We start from the raw sequence: 16,827 nt of genomic DNA, 5'->3' as shown, positions 1-16,827 counted from the left end.
TCGTATCGTTCATGTCATTGCATACTTGTGACTGTTTTACCTCTGAAATTACTTGTGTGTTGCTTTTTAGAGTCTACACTATTCAAAAGGAACTTTAAATGTGAAGGAGTATATATGTTTTCCAATGACAAACCCAAGAGATTGAACCTGTTCATCCCTGTGGGCCGTGGCGGAGTTCAATTTTTAAGTGTGGGCTGCTTGGATATATTTACGACTTATCAATTTGGTGTCTTACTTTGGTAGTTGTAGAGTAGGGGTGCACATGGGTTAGGTTGGATGAGTTTTGGTCAAAATAAAGTCCGAACCGATCAAAATTGTCTGGGTTGGATTGGGTTGGATTTCACGAATTTCTTCTTCAGACCCGATCCGAACCAACCCGATGAAGTTCGGATTGGGTTGGATGGATTGATTGGGTCACTATATTAAAATAATAATATATCTGAAATATTAAATAAATCTTGAAAATATTATTATAAATTCAGAAAAGTTATAAAAAATACTAAATATGTTATAATACTAAATAACATGAAAATGACACAAAAAGTTATACCAAATAGCATGAAATAATACCACATAAATGACATATAGGGCCTGTTTGGTTCTGTGTCTGGGAGAGCTAGAATCACGTCATGTTGGCAAAACGTGGATCTGTGATATTTTTTCATGTTTGGGTGAAAATATCAAACTCACGTTTAACCTTCTAGACTCACGTCCCCTTGATGCTCGTCCTTGTTGCTTCTGCGTCTCCTCTAATCGATTCAAAGACTCAATTATGAACAAAAATAAAGTTTTCCCTCATTGCCCATTCTCTGCACAAATTTTTCTGCAACTTTTTTCTTTCTTTCCATGGTTATGGCGGTGGGGGGCTATGGTGAGATGGTGGGTCCCGCACTTAATAATATTTATAAAATAGTAATTTTTCAAGTTATAATAAAATATAGGGTTAATCATCTAATTGGTCCCTGTGGTTGTGTGGCCGTCTGAAATTAGTCCCTCCCGTAAAATTTAAGTCCTCATGTTTGGAAAGTGTGTGGAAATTAGTCCCTCCGGCGAGGACCTGCTACACACACTTTTTCAAACACGAGGACTTAGATTTTACGGGAGGGACTAATTTCAGACGGCCACACAACCACAGGGACCAATTAGAGGATTAACCCTAAAATATAATGTCAGTACATATATACCAATCCTTAATGATATGTGTGTCTCTCTCTTGCTATTCATTTTTTGTTTACCATGCTGCTAGTGTGTACCCGTAGTGTGGATCTTTTCAATATGTCTTTTTTTCCCCCTTAGCTCTATAGAACTTTTAGTTAAATAATTAGTCCCCAAATTTTGGCTGGTCTCCAAAACTTCATTTGATGGTCCCCATATTTTGTTTAAGCATGTTAGAAAATTGTTAGTTTTTGTGCAATTGTTTCTTTCTTCTATACTGCACAAATATTGTATAAAAACAGTGGTTATATTTCTGTTTGTTTCATATTACATTTACAAAAACAGTGGTTAGTAATAGATACGAGTTAAAATGATAGCAGTAGCTTTAGATTTATTTTTATAAAGTTTTAAGTGGTCAAAGGAGAGCGCCAAGGTACTAGCTTTACCAAGAAAGGGTGGATAGGAATTGAAAAACAATTTAATGAGTCAAGTGGAAGGAACTATGACAAGGTTAAGTTGAAAAATAGGTATGATAATTTGAGAAGGGATTGGCGAATATGGTATCAAATATGTGGCAAAGAAACAGGCTTAGGATGGGATCATGTGAGACACACTTTTGATGCACCAGATGAGTGGTGGGAGAGGAAGATCATGGTATGTAATGATAGTATTTGTGAAAATTTGCAAGTCTGAAATTTAAATTTAGTGTTTCCCTTTTATAACTAGATTATTGGAACATGCAGGAAAACCCAGATTATGAAAAATATAGAGAGAAGGGACTTCCATTTGCTCATGACTTGACTATACTTTACAGAGATGTTGTGGCAACTGGTGAGCATGCATGGGCACCCTCATCAGGGGTACTCCCTAATGGGGTTCAAGATGCTAATGATGGATATCGCCCATCCCTAGAGAATCTTGGTCCTAGTAGAGAGGAAGGCTCAGGTGATAGTGAAGATGACAGTGTTGGAGCCACAAATGGTTTAGCTGGTATTAATTTAAATAGTTCACAAGGAAATGTGAGTCAAGGGGTTGAGAGCCAAAGGACTGGAGAAAAGAGAAAGAGAGTTAGTTATTCTGAAAAGGGAAAGAGTAAGAAAAATTCAATTGCATCCTCAAGGATAGCAGATGCTGTCAACGTGATTGCGGAAACATGCAAGTCACGCAATGATGCAGTGGACAATTCATCCATTGGTGAAGTTTTAGGAGAGCTGCAAACCATCAAAGAAGTTTCAACTGACCTTGAGTTTCATACCAAATGTTGCCTACTAATGATGCACAAGCCAGCTAGGGATGTGTTTGTTGCATTGCGAGGTTTAGAGGAGAAAAGGTTGCATTGGCTTAAGGTTGCTGCAAATAACCCGTAGCCATTTATGACTATGTAGGACTAGTTATGAGCTATCTTGAAAGAAGTTGAAAATGACTTTGTCATGAATTATCTTTGTTATGTAATCTCTTATTGTGAACTAGATGTGTCTTTCTTGTGTACTCTCTTTATGTTGAACTAGTTGTGACTTTGTTGTGTACTCTCTTTATGTTGAACTACTTATGACTTTGTTATATATTTTCTTTGTTGTGGATTAGTGAATGACTTTGTTGTCTATTGTCTCATATAAGATTATGTTATAATATGAATTATGTTGTACAGGTGATTATGACCTAAAATGAATAAATGGAAAGAAATAGTTGAGCTTGATACCAATGAAGATGAGCAGATTATGCAAGAAGCTTATTGTGTGAGTGCACTTATTGGTCAGTATGCAATTCATCATTTGTGTAAAGAGCCATGTAGTGATGGTGATCAAACAGGTCATTCATGGGTTCGAAAAATTTTGCAAGGTCATCCGATTCGTTGCTATCAAATGTTTCGGATGGAAAAACACATATTCCATCAACTTTGCACAGAATTAGTTGGGCATGGTCTGAAGCCCACCACTCATGTGGGGGTTGAGGAGATGGTTGGAATATTCTTAAACATTGTTGGTCATGGGGTAGGTAATAGATTGACTCAAGAAATGTTTCAACACTCAGGAGAAACTGTGAGTAGACATTTCCATAATGTACTAACTGCTTGTCTTAAGTTGTCAATTGCATACATTAAGCCACACGATCATATGTTTCGAGATAGTCAAACAAAACTTCGAAATGATCAACGTTATTGGCCATTTTTCAAGAATGCTATAGGAGCAATTGATGGTACACATATTCCATGTGTGGTTTCTCCTAGTGATCAAGCAAGATTTATTGGAAGAAAAGGACATCCCACCCAAAATATAATGGTTGTATGTGATTGGAACATGTGCTTTACTTTTGTGTTACCTGGATGGGAGGGTACTGCTCATGACGCTCGTGTTTTTGACCAAGCTATCACAAATCCTAGCATGAACTTCCCACATCCTCCCACTGGTGAGTTCCTTTATATGGTTGTAACTAATTTCGCTCTTATGTGAGAAAATCATCTAAGCATTTTCTCCTTTTCATGAAAATATTACTTGGTAGATGCTGGATACCCAACACCAAAGGGCTTCCTTGGACCCTATAGATGTGAGCGCTATCATCTTCCTGATTTTAGGCGTCAATCTGGATTTTCAAATCACAATGAGGTATTCAATTATTATCACTCAAGCTTAAGGTGCACAATAGAAAGAACATTTGGTGTTTGGAAGAATAGGTTTGCAATTCTGCGGAAGATGCCTAAGTACAAAATTGAAACACAAGTTCAACTAGTTTGTGCAACCATGGCTATACACAACTTTATTAGGAGGCACTCTGAGATGGATATTGACTTCAATCACTATGAAGATGAGAACATAATTGTTGACACAAATGGTCCTAATCAACACGGTGATGTTAACTTGGAGTCCTCACCGGTTCTAAGCATATCTTCCTCACCAGAGATGGATCATGTTCGAGACACCATTAGAGATCAAATTGTAATGTCCAAAAACATTAACTAGGATCCTAGTTATTTGGTTTAAATTGTAATGCACTATAATTTATATTTCTCATTGTGCTTTTTATTGACTACTTTATATTTGCTTGTATGTTAATTTGATAATTATTATTGTCCAATTCATATCATTTGAAAGTTTTTAGTAGTATATATACATTCACATATTGTTCCTGGGCAGGGAAGGATTGGAGAGAAAGAAATTTTCATGTAGCTGGGTGCCTTTGAATATTGTCGCAGCTCCATGTTCCTGTGCCTTTGTAAAAGTTTTTAGTAGTATGCATTCATATATTATTATTAATTTAATGAAATTAATTTTAATATTCATATATATATATATATTAATTAATTTATTGAATTTAAATTTTAAATTAACTCATACTAATATAAACTTGAAAAAATGATGCAAGCCTTATATAATGATTTAAGTATTCATACCCATTTTGGTCATTATACAATCAAAATCAAATCAAATCAAGGTTATCCAAACAAAATTCTACTACGAAAATCAATTCCTGATAAATGTATCCAAACATAAATCACATCACTCAAACTCACGTTTACCAGATCCAATTCAGTCCAGATCCAATTCTGCTCAGATCCAATTCTGCTAACGCTGATCCAAACACACACATAGTCAAATATCATGAAAACATAAAACTTCATTACCAAATGACATGAAACAATCTAACATAAATAGTACCTAAAAAGTGAAAAACAACACTAAATGTCATGTCATGACACCTAGAACTTAGATGTCTCAAACATGCCAAATAATATATATAGACATGTAACAAATAATTACGAACAAATACTCTAAGTTCAAATATGACAAATAACTACAAATACTTAAGTTTCAAAGTTTCAAAAAGTCATCACTCTGACACTAGCACTCCAAGTATGAGTAAAATTATAAAAAAAAAATTATTATTATATGTATGGATTCTGGGTTGGGTTGGATGGATTTGAACTGAATCCGAAATCCGATCCGAACTTGGTTGGGTTGTAGTAAAATTCATCCGATTAACCCGATTACCCGATCCAACCCGCATTTTTTCTATTGGATCGGATTGGGTTGGACGGGTTCATTGGATCTACCCGGCCCATGTTCACCCCTATTGTAGAGTATCAATTTCTTTGCTAAATTAACAAATTTTACTAGTACAAATATTTGCAACAAATGTGTGTGTGTGTGGTGATGTTTATGCTTGTAATATTGATTTGTTGTCGTTTTTATGATTAGTTTTGTAATTTTTTTTGATACACCGGATTTTAAAATTCTTAAAATAAACATGTGTATAAAATATTTCATCCGTTCCTAAATAATTAATACTATTTCTAGCTCAACTAGTGTTTTTACCCGTGCGTTGCACGACGATTTAGTTTATATTTGTATAATATCTGTACAACAGAGAATAAGTTCAAGAATATATGTGAATAGACCAACTTAAAAATGTGAAATAGAAAACGTTGTTTAGCCCACCAATGTCATATTAAGGTAAACTAATTACAGGCAGGAAGGTCATTACCGCTCTGAATTGTTTAATAATTTTTTGATCAGCACAAAGTTTTTTGACACAGTATGATTTCTCAAACTTAGAATGGAAACTATTTGCGACTTCAATCTTGAATAAAAAGGTCCTGTCAATGAAATTCAAAATTTCCGTGGGAATTGTTAAAGGATTAGAACCTGCAATTGTGGAAAAAAATATTAAAAACTTGTTAATAATATACACATAAATTCTAAATTGAATCATACGCTACCAAAAATATACGTACAGTAGTTTCAAGCAGATCTGCACAAGATTTGCATAGAAGCGCAGTAGCCTCCTGATAAAAAATGACGAAGGTAGCAGTATCTTTTGAATCCATCACACGAAGTTGTAGTCTAACTTGTGAGCCGGAGAAACAACGTGACGATTACATGGCTCACAAAAATACATTCCGGCAGAAAGATATACCTTCTTGCTACATTTGCACGCAGGGTAACAGTACCAAGAACAACACAATAGGACTTCTGCAAAATTAAATTCGAAGATAAAAACTTGTACTATATGTTGAAACTAAATATGGAATAAAAATTATTATTGAATTGTAAAGTCAAGAGTATACCTCAGCAAGATCTTTGAGTTGCTCAATGGTTTTTCCATCATTATGTTTTAGGAAATCATCTTCAGGGGTAGTTTTTTTGCCGAGTCCTGCAGCAGGCTAATCACATGTGCAACAGTATCATTTGATTCTAAGAATCTGAAAGATGACCGATTTTATAATTTGATATGAACTAGTGATTATACCCGTGCGATGCACGGGATCTAAATCATTAATTTCGTTGAAAAAATTACGATTAATTTAATCTAATCATGATTCCTTATTTTATTATTACTCAGATCTCACCATACCACATATATTTATATTATTCATTTTTTAAATTTAAAATTAAATTAATGCTGCAACTAAAAAATATTTAATTAATATTTATAACAATATAATTTATAAGTAGACTTAATTATATTTAAATCCGGACAAAGAGGTTCGAAGGAGACGCAAAACCAGCTCTAGCCGGTCAAAACTGAGTACATGAACTGGAAATAAATTGTATGACTTCGACATGGTACACTTGAGCACACCACGATTTAGATTCGATGGAATTCAACTTAAAGTAGTGTTATCTTATTTTTCAAAGTAGTGTTATCTTATTTTTCGATGGAATTCAGCTTTATTCACATTAAGAGATTCATATGAACCTGTCAATGAGAGTAAAACATCCAAGTCGACAATGGATAAATCATAAAAATTAAAAAATCTAGAAAACAAACATCAATAAATGCATTAACCAAAGCCAAACACAACAAATACAAAACATATTTTTAACACTAACAAATGAGATACCTTTCAAGTTCCAACAGATAATTCCATGCAGTCTGTGGTTAACCCTTTTAATGAAATTTCAGCTTTCTAAAACAAACTATGTATATATTTCCATAAAAGCATATTGATAGCACACAACTGAATTACCATAGAAACTGAAAGTTAGCGAGCTTTAAATGAATTAATTTTTCATTTAAGAGATATCATTTCTAATCAACACCCACAACCCCGCCAGCCATGTAAAAAATTGGGATTCTCAAAACAATTTCATCCTTGTGATACCAAGCATTGCCTAAATGAAAAGGAAGAGAGCAAAAAGAGTCCCTGAAAATGACCATAAATTAATGTGTTAGAATAATCAAACTGCTCTAAAGGGGACATCAATTTTTATAATATCTATATAAAATTTGAAGACAAAAATAAATAATAGTACAATAAGTACTCTATGACTAATTAACATGATAAGTAACTTACTTTAGACCAGAAAAAGTGGAAAGAAGATGAATAGGTTCTCATAGTGCACATAAGAAATGTATAGTGGCAAAGAAACTAAAAAGGAAGAAGTTAAGATCAACTCCAAATAACATACTACACAATTTGAAGAGAATGAGGAGACAAACTGGAAACATTTGTGGAAGTTCATAATGTTTTGTTAGTCATCGAGGGACACTAAAAAGAGAAATGAAGAAACTGAAAGGAGGAGGGTTTGGATAAAGTCATAGCTACTTTGCTAGTCTGAGAAACATATGATGTGCGGGTTGCTCAATCAATAACATGACCTAAGTGGCTAAGCATCTTACATCTTGAAATTCAGGTGCCATGATGTACTGATATACATCTTACATCTTGTTTTACATGATACACCAACATATCAGATGAGATCAATATGCAACACCCGAATTATCCGCATACATTTTATGCAAGATTCTATTTTAACCCCATAAATTATTATAAGACCTTCAACAACTATTTCAGATTAATCTAGAGTACAACTGTATGAAACATCATTGAGAATACCACCATACATAATAAATATTTTGTAGTTTGTAGTACTTTGTACAATAGGCTAAAATTAAAATTCCAAAGAGGCTGACATTGAACCCATAACCTGTGTAAGACGTGTTTCCACAGCAACAATCTTGATTCTTGAGTGCAATTCACATGGATGATGATGAGGATCCACTGCCAAATCTCACAGCAATTGGGCTCTTCACACGGTAACTTCCATCACTCCACTCAATGGACCCAAAACTCTGAGAACCACCATACCCAACTGTAGTGAGAGTGACCTCAAAAGCCTGTGTCTTGTTCTTAGAACTGAACACAAGCTTGCTTTGGTGAGACATTAACATCAACACCATTAGGAGCATTCACCTTGACACTGTAGGGGATCACCTCTTGCTGTTTGTCAAAAAATGAAAACTTTAACATCGACCTTTCTTGCATGTGCTATTAAGAAATTGAAATGGAAAGAGAGTATCACATTACAAAAGGAAAGAGAAATCGTGATTGAGGGTCACCGGGAAACTTACCAAACTGGGTTTTGCGGTGGTTGTGTCGTCGGGGATGCTTGCGGTTGTTGAAGGGGGTGTTTGTCGGTTCTCCGGTGAAGTGGGGCGGCGGCTATTGAAAGGGAAGCACAACAGAGAGGGAAGAATAGAGGCAAATCTCGGTATTTCGAGACAACGAAGCCATGACACCAAAACCTTAACAAAAGATGGGTGTTTCGAGAAGTCTATCGGAGGGATTACTCATGACTCAAGCGGTGCCAATGGCTGATCACCGTTTGGGTTTTTATAGCTGCCATGCGCATTTGACAAAGAAAGAAGATGAGAAAAGGGGGGTAAATGGGGAAGAGGGGAAGATTGCAGCAGATTTGTAATCTGCAGAGAAGATACTCCGTACCTACGTTTTCAGACATCCTGCATAGGTATCGGAAAAACCGCTCCAAGACCCGACCCTTGACCCGGCCCTTGCAGATTTCTTTTGATGAACAGTACCCAAAACCCTCTAGCTTTAGTTAGTTATAGATAAAAAAAAATGAAAGAGATTTAAAAATCAGAATAAAACTCACCGAGCTCGGAGAGGGGCAGCTTCTTGTATGAGAGGATTAAAAAGAACCCTTGTAGCCTCATAAACATTTTGGAGACTTGTCTTACCCGTAAAAAATTATGATTAAGGAAAAAAAACACCACCAACTATATTTTGATTATTCGACACCAAATCAAACTTTAAAATACCTTTAAAGGGCTTGATCTTTGCACATTGCACAACCACAACATCATTTGTTGCATCTCCCGATGCAAGATAACCTACGACTTCAGCAACATACTTGCCAAAAAAGGCGCATTCAACCCGAACCCTATTCAAAAAAATGGGAAAATATAAAACCGATTTCATAATAATAAAGATGGATTAAATGTGAATAAGCATTGAACATTGAGTGTACCCATCTTGGTCAAGTTGAATAGTAATTCTCTTATGCTTTTCCCCATCCTTCTCATTCTTGAGTGGAGACACACATATTAAGGGTGTGATTATTTTTGTTGACTTTTTAAAAAAAGTGAGAGTTATTTTTCTGTTTTACCCTTTAAAGCATGTGTTATCTCTCCTCATTTATTGTAATGACAAGAGCATTTGTTGTAAAAATATCATTTAATGCTCTTTTAAAATGCTAAGTAAACAATTAAATAGGAATAAAAAAATTCTTCAAAATTGACAGTATAGGAACGGAGGGAGTAAATGATAAAACTTATTTTTTTGTTTGATAAGCCATAAATGATAAAACTTATTATGACAAAAAACGTGAGAAACAAAAACAAAAGAGGATGAAACTCCTTTACTTTTTAGATGAGTGCCGGATAAATTACCTAAATTTAACTCCATTTTTCTCTCGTTATATATTTTTTTCTCTTAATCCCAGCAACTTGAAATTCATCTCATAATTTTGGTTTATATTGTTTCATATTTTGTTTCTCTTTATACTATTATTTTCTCCTCCCATTTTCAAAACAAAACATAAAGTAATTGGATAGTTAATCCAAACAGATAGGGCAGTGCAAGGCCGGGCTGATAGAGCATCCTCGATAATATCTATCTATCTATCAATCCATTCATCCATCCATCCAGAGCACTGGAGCGGAGGAGTGGGGTGGGTGTTGACGGACGATGGCAATGGCGGCTGCAACAACAGCACTATTATCACTGGTAGGTAATTAGTTTTTTGAAATGAATCTTCGATACTGATGATTGATGACTGTGTCTTTGTTTTGAATGGTCAGTTAAATGTTCCAGAAAGAGACGGAATCAGCAGAGCTTTGAACCCTAACATTCAGTTCGTAGGGTTTGGTAGGCGCGTGAAGATGATGAATGTTTGTTGTCCTGCTGCTCCTCCTGCATTAACAAAAACAAGAGCGGATTCGGTAGTAGTGAGGGCCAGTGGTAGTGGTGGTTTTTCTTCAGAATCAGAGGAAGCAGCAGGAGCTGGTCTACAGTCAAAAGTGACTCACAAAGTATACTTTGATATCAGTATTGGAAACCCAGTTGGGAAGCTTGCTGGAAGGATTGTCATTGGACTCTTCGGTGACGATGTGCCCCAAACTGCTGAGAACTTCCGTGCCCTTTGTACCGGTAAGAAGGGCTTTGGTTACAAGGGCTCCACCTTCCATCGTGTCATCAAGGATTTCATGATTCAAGGAGGAGACTTTGACAAAGGAAATGGAACTGGAGGCAAAAGTATATATGGCCGTACTTTTAAAGATGAGAATTTTAAATGTATGTATGTCACTTTATTTATTTATTTATTTATTTTGCTTCTTTTAATTTAACTAAACTCACCGCCTAATTTAGTTTAAGTCCTAGTTATTGCAAATATACTACTGATATCAATATGTATAATGTCTCTCTCTAGTGTCTCATACTGGACCTGGAGTTGTTAGCATGGCAAATGCAGGTCCAAACACAAACGGGAGCCAGTTTTTCATTTGCACTGTCAAGGTATATTTCTCTTCTTAACTACTTCTTTTAGTCCATGCTTTTTCTGGTTGATTATGAAATAAATATGCTATATTCCTAACTAAATGTCTGTTTCAACTCTTAAGGTTCCTGGCTTCCTGCCTATGAAAATGACATACATTTTCGTTATGCTACTGGTATCAACTGTCTTTTCTCTATGCAGGTTAAATAAGCCTGATTTTCAGTGTTAGCTGACATTTGCACATTTTTCTCTACACTTACAAAGATCATTGATTTCATACTCAGATGTGAAAGTCTCATATTTAAAAAACAGCACTTTTTAATTTAGATTGTAATTAGATTACCACATTATTCCTACACTGAGTCACTGAGATTGATTAGTGTTTATGATGACAAGTTAAAACCTCTTAGTATCTAGTGAACTAAGGGGAATTTGTTTATAATCCTTGGTTTTGACCTAATAAACATGTCTGATGAATTGACAGACACCATGGCTGGATCAGAGGCATGTTGTATTTGGCCAAGTTTTGGAAGGCATCGACATTGTTAGGTTGATTGAGTCACAGGAAACAGATCGTGGTGACCGTCCTAGAAAGAGAGTGGTTATCATTGACTCTGGTGAGCTTCCAATTGCTTAAAGTTGTTCTCATGTATTTTTTGGGTCCTGACTTCTAGTGTTTCTTCCTATTGAGGAGGGGGGTATACGCAACTCCTGCTTTCTGGAATTTTTTGTTTGACTATTCCAAGACGAGTTCTGTCCATTTTCTTTTCATACTGAACCTATAAACTTTAAGCATCTATTGTATTCTAGTAGCATTATAGTTTGAGTTGGTGCCAGCTTGAATCTGAATGGTATCATTTGGCTAAAGAGTTGTTTTTGTGTGGAATTTAATGGTGAAGGAATTCCAGGAGTCTTTTACAAATTTAATAATAAAATATTGAGTATCATTGCAATTGAATTGTCTTAGACTTTCTCTGCGCAATTCTAGCGTATCATTAATCAAATTTCATTTTTTAGCCTGTGAAGAATGTCATTTTATGTTTTCAAATTAAAGAGTTCTTACTCTTTCTGAGGATATCCTGTCAATTTTTTTTTCAAGGTGATACCCATTTAGATAGATTGATTTTTAAATTTGAAAGCATCTAGCTAAATTAGCACTTGCTGCAGCCTGTAAGATTGGAGTGTGATGCTGATGTTAGGTTCATCTATGACCTACTCATCGGTCTCGTATACTCCTCTTCCTACCTAGTGCTTGCACTTGCAACTCTGTCCCCCTGCCCCAAAAATACTGAAATTTAGAACTTCATATGTTTGTTATCCTATTTTTACAGTTGATGCATGCTTTGTCTATGGAAAAATGCTGTATAGAGTTAAAAAATAGTAATGTTCTAAATTGTAACTTTCTCACGGTACATTCTTACTTCTATTCTATCCAATGTCTCCTATAATTTTCATTGTACATATTAAATATTTAGAGCACCTAATGGATCATAGTAGCTTGTGAAAATTCATCGTCGTTTATGGAATCAGGTTGTATTAAATTGTTCCCAGAGACCTTCTAATAAAAGGGATTTTATTGTTAGAAATGCTGGTGTGTGCTCGAGCGTTGGGTCCTTTGGATGATTGAATGATGAGTCGCTTGTAAGTTTCACTTAAAAAAATATTACAGTGAAGGCTTGATGATCAAGCTTCACTTACGTATAAATAGTTACAATTACAAGTTACAACTGTTTCGTTGTTCATTCAAATCACTACCTCTGTTTCACATTATTTCTTATGCTAATGGATTGGAAGAAAGCACTGCTGATTGTGGAGATTGATCAGGTAAAGAAGATTGTGGTGAAGGCTGATAAATTGAAATGGGAATACGAGTATTAGATGCAGGGCAGTCAATAAGGGGTGATACAGAACTGCTATGAGATGTGGCCTGTGGGTAAAGGAAACATGGGAAAGACATCCCTGTTGTGATCACAATTAGTTCCAAAGAAAAGAAATACATTCTCATAAAAAACTACATGCCTTGAAAGAAAAATCTCCCTGGTATGAGGATCAAGGGTAAGATATCCCTTAATGCCCTCTTTGATCCCCAAAACAACTCACTTCCTAGCCCTTGGCTGAAACTCTATCCTTTGAGCTGTGTTTGTAGTAGCATAACATAAGGAACCCAAAATTCTAAGAGAATGGATCTCAGGATTTTTATCATGAAGGGTAGAATAGGGTGAGAGTGAATGAAGTTTCTTGGATGGTAGAATATTAATGAGGTGGATAACATGAATGATAGCATAAGACCAAAAATGAACTGGCAAATGATAATGAAACATGATAGACCTAGCTATCTTTAAAATGTGTCGGTGTTTTCTCTCAACCACCTGATTCTGTTAAGGGGTGGTTTCAACACAAGAAAGTTGGTGAAGAATATCGTTTGGGTGATAAAAATCAGTCATTACAAATTCTAAACCATTGTATGATCTTCTGGCTTTTGTTTGGAGGTGAAATTGTGTTTGAATGAAACCCAAATTTGTTCTTCATTTGAAGAGACATTGTCATTACACAAGCCCAGTCATGCTAATTGGGACCTTCGAGAACAGGTATGATTTGAATCAAAGAAGGATTTTCATGAATGTAGTAATCATGAGAAGAACAATGATGAGGAAGAACAGGCGTAGAGGAGACACTACAGTAGTGGGCATACTTGGCATAGTATGGCGGAGGATGCCATGGAAGAAAGAGAACATCTCCAGGAAAGAGAAGAAATGCGGAAGAGAAAGGTTATATTTTGCATTACTTCACTAACAGTAGGAAAACCATTGACAAAAAAAAAAGAGCAGGAAAACTGACTAACTGATCATCTAACAATAGTTAAACTATTTTTTTTTTTGACAGAACAATAGGTAAACTAACTACTAAGTACGAACTATCTAATTGAATCTTATCATCTAATAACTTCCCCGCCTATAAAAAAAAAAATCTAATAACTTCCCCATCTCCATTTTGAAATCCTCCTGTGATTTGGTATCTTATTTTCTTCTTATTTTTTGTGATATAAGAAGTTAATACAATGTTTGAAGTTATTTTTGTTTGATGCTTTATAATCCTGTAAGTGAAGCTCCATTCCATTAATTCTTCATCTTTTGGCAAATTTGAAGGGATCATCAATATTTGAAATAATTAATATTGAGTAGGCTGGTTTGTTTATGTGGGATTTTATATACTTGTTCTCCCGATTGCCATACGAGCTGGCACAAAGAAAGCAAGGAAAAAAAAAAGATAATCTGACAATGAAGTTGGTTGAATGCATGGAAGAGTGCTCCTTGTCTGGTCACTTTCATCAGTTAAAGCAACTACGACGTAAGGAATAATGTGAACAATTGTATAGAGGAAACTGGGTATGACCAATCTGAGTAGGATCTCCACTTCCGCAAACAGCTTGAAGTTCCCCTTAATCACTTGCGTACTAAGAATAAATAAAAGGTTTTTTTTGTTGAAATGAATAAAAGGTTAAACATACATTTTTACATATCAAAAACATATTTAAGTTAAACAAAAGTATTCTCAATTATAAATTTTATAATATCAAATCGTAACAAGTGCGGGTAATTATAAGTGCGGGTAATTATGAGTTAGTTTATGTATTTTAATAATATAAAAAGATATTAACTCATAATTACCTGATAAGAGCATCTCCAATGCTAGTTCTTAAGCTAAGAACTAAGAACTAGGTTCTTCTAAGAACTAGGTTCTTAAGCATTGAAGATAGTTGAGGTGAAATTCTTAGTTCTTAAAAATATGAACTAGTTTTTACTTTTTATATAAGCAACTTTGCTTTATGAGTTCTTAGCATAAAATAATTTTTTTTCTCTCTCATCCAAATTACTTTATTATTTTATGAGTTTTGTTTTATTACTTTATGTAAATAAAAAGTATAAATAATGTGGTGTAGTGTGACCAAATGAATAGTGCTAAGAACTCAAAGTTAAGAATTTGTGGTTGGAGCGAAATATGCAAAAGTGACTTAAGAATTGCTTAAGCATATGTGGTATATAGTACGAACCCACACGCATAGTGCTTAAGAATTCACCTTTAAAAATTAACTAGCATTGGAGATGCTTTAAGCCGTTACAGTTTCATGTTATTTTTTACCCAAAACCTGAACGAGTTAGAGTTTTTGAACATACAATGTTGTTATAGATATTAGATAAGTTATGCATTAATTTCACTTAGGAAGTTAAATTTTAGGTTAAAAAGCACTTTTGGCCCCTGATGTTTCAAGTTTTTGCAAATTATGCCCCTACTCTATTTTTGTCGATGTTTCTACCCCTTATGTTTTCAAATAGTGCACTGTCAACCCCTCCGTCACTCAGACACGTTAAAAAACTAACGAAATGGGCTGATTTGACTTTTTTTTTTTATATTATTTGGATCTGTCACATGGAAATTACAAGTGAAATTGGAAAAATTGGGCATGGGAGATTCAAACTTAAGACCTGTAAGTAGCAAAACATGCATTTAACCAGTTCAGTTACATACATAATTGATATATACATCAAGCAAATTTAATTGATATCATTTCCTTAATCATCATCAACTTCATATACTCCTCTTCATCTCTCCAATCCACTCAGGAACCTCTCCTGAGAAAGCTTGAGTGACGGAGGGGTAGACGGTGCACTGTTTGAAAACATGAGGGTAGAAACGTCGACAAAAATAGAATATGGGCATAATTTGCACAAACTTAAAACATCAGGGGCCAAAAGTGCTTTTTAGCCTAAATTTTAATATATTCGCACTTCAAATTTTTTTATATTTTATTTTCACTTATTTTACTTCTTATCTATCTACATTTCCTATAACATTACCTATTACATCACTTGTTTATCTCTCTTAACATGCATCAAGGTTTACCCTTTATGAACACTTGATGTCGTTGAAAGAGTGTGACTTCCATTTTTGTCAGACTGCGAGCTTGCATGATAAATAATGTGCTATAAATTAAAATGTCAAAATCTCCCAAATATTTGAGGAATTGACACTACTAGAAAAACTAGTTTTCACATCGGGTATTTTTGAGTTTTAACATCGGTTTTTATCCGATGTAAACAATGTTGATGTGGTATCTCCTAACCTTTTCACATCGGGTTTATAACCGATGTGAAAGGTATACCTTTCACATCGGTTAAGTCAACCAACTGATGTGAAATGTACACTTTTCACATCGGGTCAGTCAGTCAACCGATGTGAAATGTATACCTTTCACATTGGTTCAGCCAGCCAACCGATGTGAAAAGTAAACATTTCACATCGGTTGAGTAAGCCAACCGATGTGAAAATTGTACATTTCACATCGGTTCAGTCAGCCAACCGATGTGAAAGGTATACTTTTCACATCGGTTAGACAAAAAACCGATGTGAAATGTATACTTTTCACATCGGTTACACAAAAAACCGATGTGAAAGATATACTTTTCACATCGGTTAGACTAAAAACCGATGTAAATGCTCAACCATTTTATTTTTTTTTTACACGAATTTGACCTGAATATACATATTTTTTTTAATGAAAATTTATTAAAATAAAAAGAGATCTTGAGAACACACTCTCTCAAGTGAGTTAAACATCCAAGGTCCCAGGAAATAAAAAAAACCATAATAGCCTAAAAAGAACTAGAACAATTCAGCAATTCTAGTTCTTTAAATGTAGTTAAACAGCAACAACTCATGAAATTATGACAAAATAGTTAAACAGCAACACAGCAACAATTCGGCAAAACAGCAACAGTTCAGCAAATTAATGCCCCAAGCAGGAAAGCCACCAGCACCATAAGCATAAATTAGGCTGCAACCTTGCCTACAAATGAATAGATTTTTATACACTGAATAT

At 34.8% G+C, this 16,827-nt stretch overlaps 3 protein-coding genes and 1 long non-coding RNA gene across 4 annotated transcripts; 3 read left to right on the top strand and 1 right to left on the bottom strand.

Annotated features, from left to right (window-relative positions):
• Positions 1-852: 852 nt before the first annotated feature.
• LOC130720045 (L10-interacting MYB domain-containing protein-like) lies at positions 853-2,522 on the top strand. Its single transcript, XM_057570628.1, has 3 exons — positions 853-871; positions 1,577-1,809; positions 1,899-2,522. Exons 1-3 carry the CDS (start codon positions 853-855, stop codon positions 2,520-2,522), a joined length of 876 nt encoding a protein of 291 aa, XP_057426611.1.
• Positions 2,523-2,819: 297 nt separating this feature from the next.
• On the top strand, positions 2,820-4,112 carry LOC130720044 (uncharacterized). The gene is made up of 2 exons (XM_057570626.1): positions 2,820-3,561; positions 3,655-4,112. Exons 1-2 carry the CDS (start codon positions 2,820-2,822, stop codon positions 4,110-4,112), a joined length of 1,200 nt encoding a protein of 399 aa, XP_057426609.1.
• Positions 4,113-8,289: 4,177 nt separating this feature from the next.
• Positions 8,290-8,968, bottom strand: LOC130718642 (uncharacterized). The gene is made up of 3 exons (XR_009012749.1): positions 8,879-8,968; positions 8,506-8,773; positions 8,290-8,374 (listed from the first exon to the last, which is right to left on the bottom strand). It is a non-coding gene; the product is annotated as an uncharacterized LOC130718642 (long non-coding RNA).
• Positions 8,969-9,914: 946 nt separating this feature from the next.
• On the top strand, positions 9,915-11,902 carry LOC130718641 (photosynthetic NDH subunit of lumenal location 5, chloroplastic). Its single transcript, XM_057569259.1, has 4 exons — positions 9,915-10,180; positions 10,255-10,747; positions 10,884-10,969; positions 11,434-11,902. Exons 1-4 carry the CDS (start codon positions 10,142-10,144, stop codon positions 11,584-11,586), a joined length of 771 nt encoding a protein of 256 aa, XP_057425242.1. The 5' UTR covers positions 9,915-10,141; the 3' UTR covers positions 11,587-11,902.
• Positions 11,903-16,827: the final 4,925 nt, after the last annotated feature.

Source organism: Lotus japonicus, chromosome 5, assembly GCF_012489685.1.
Source record: "Lotus japonicus ecotype B-129 chromosome 5, LjGifu_v1.2".
NCBI lineage: Eukaryota > Viridiplantae > Streptophyta > Magnoliopsida > Fabales > Fabaceae > Lotus > Lotus japonicus.
Note: the sequence above shows the minus strand (reverse complement) of the source record. Positions and strands in the feature narration are given on the sequence as shown.

Excerpts from the sequence above, each read along its gene's own strand:
- LOC130720045 (XM_057570628.1), top strand. Across the intron at positions 1,810-1,898 it reads GGTGGGAGAGGAAGATCATG|GAAAACCCAGATTATGAAAA; the intron begins GTATGTAATGAT and ends TGGAACATGCAG.
- LOC130720044 (XM_057570626.1), top strand. The coding sequence starts at position 2,820 with ATGAATAAATGGAAAGAAATAGTTGAGCTTGATACCAATGAAGATGAG. Across the intron at positions 3,562-3,654 it reads CTTCCCACATCCTCCCACTG|ATGCTGGATACCCAACACCA; the intron begins GTGAGTTCCTTT and ends ATTACTTGGTAG.
- LOC130718641 (XM_057569259.1), top strand. The coding sequence starts at position 10,142 with ATGGCAATGGCGGCTGCAACAACAGCACTATTATCACTG. Across the intron at positions 10,181-10,254 it reads CAACAGCACTATTATCACTG|TTAAATGTTCCAGAAAGAGA; the intron begins GTAGGTAATTAG and ends TTGAATGGTCAG. Across the intron at positions 10,748-10,883 it reads TAAAGATGAGAATTTTAAAT|TGTCTCATACTGGACCTGGA; the intron begins GTATGTATGTCA and ends GTCTCTCTCTAG.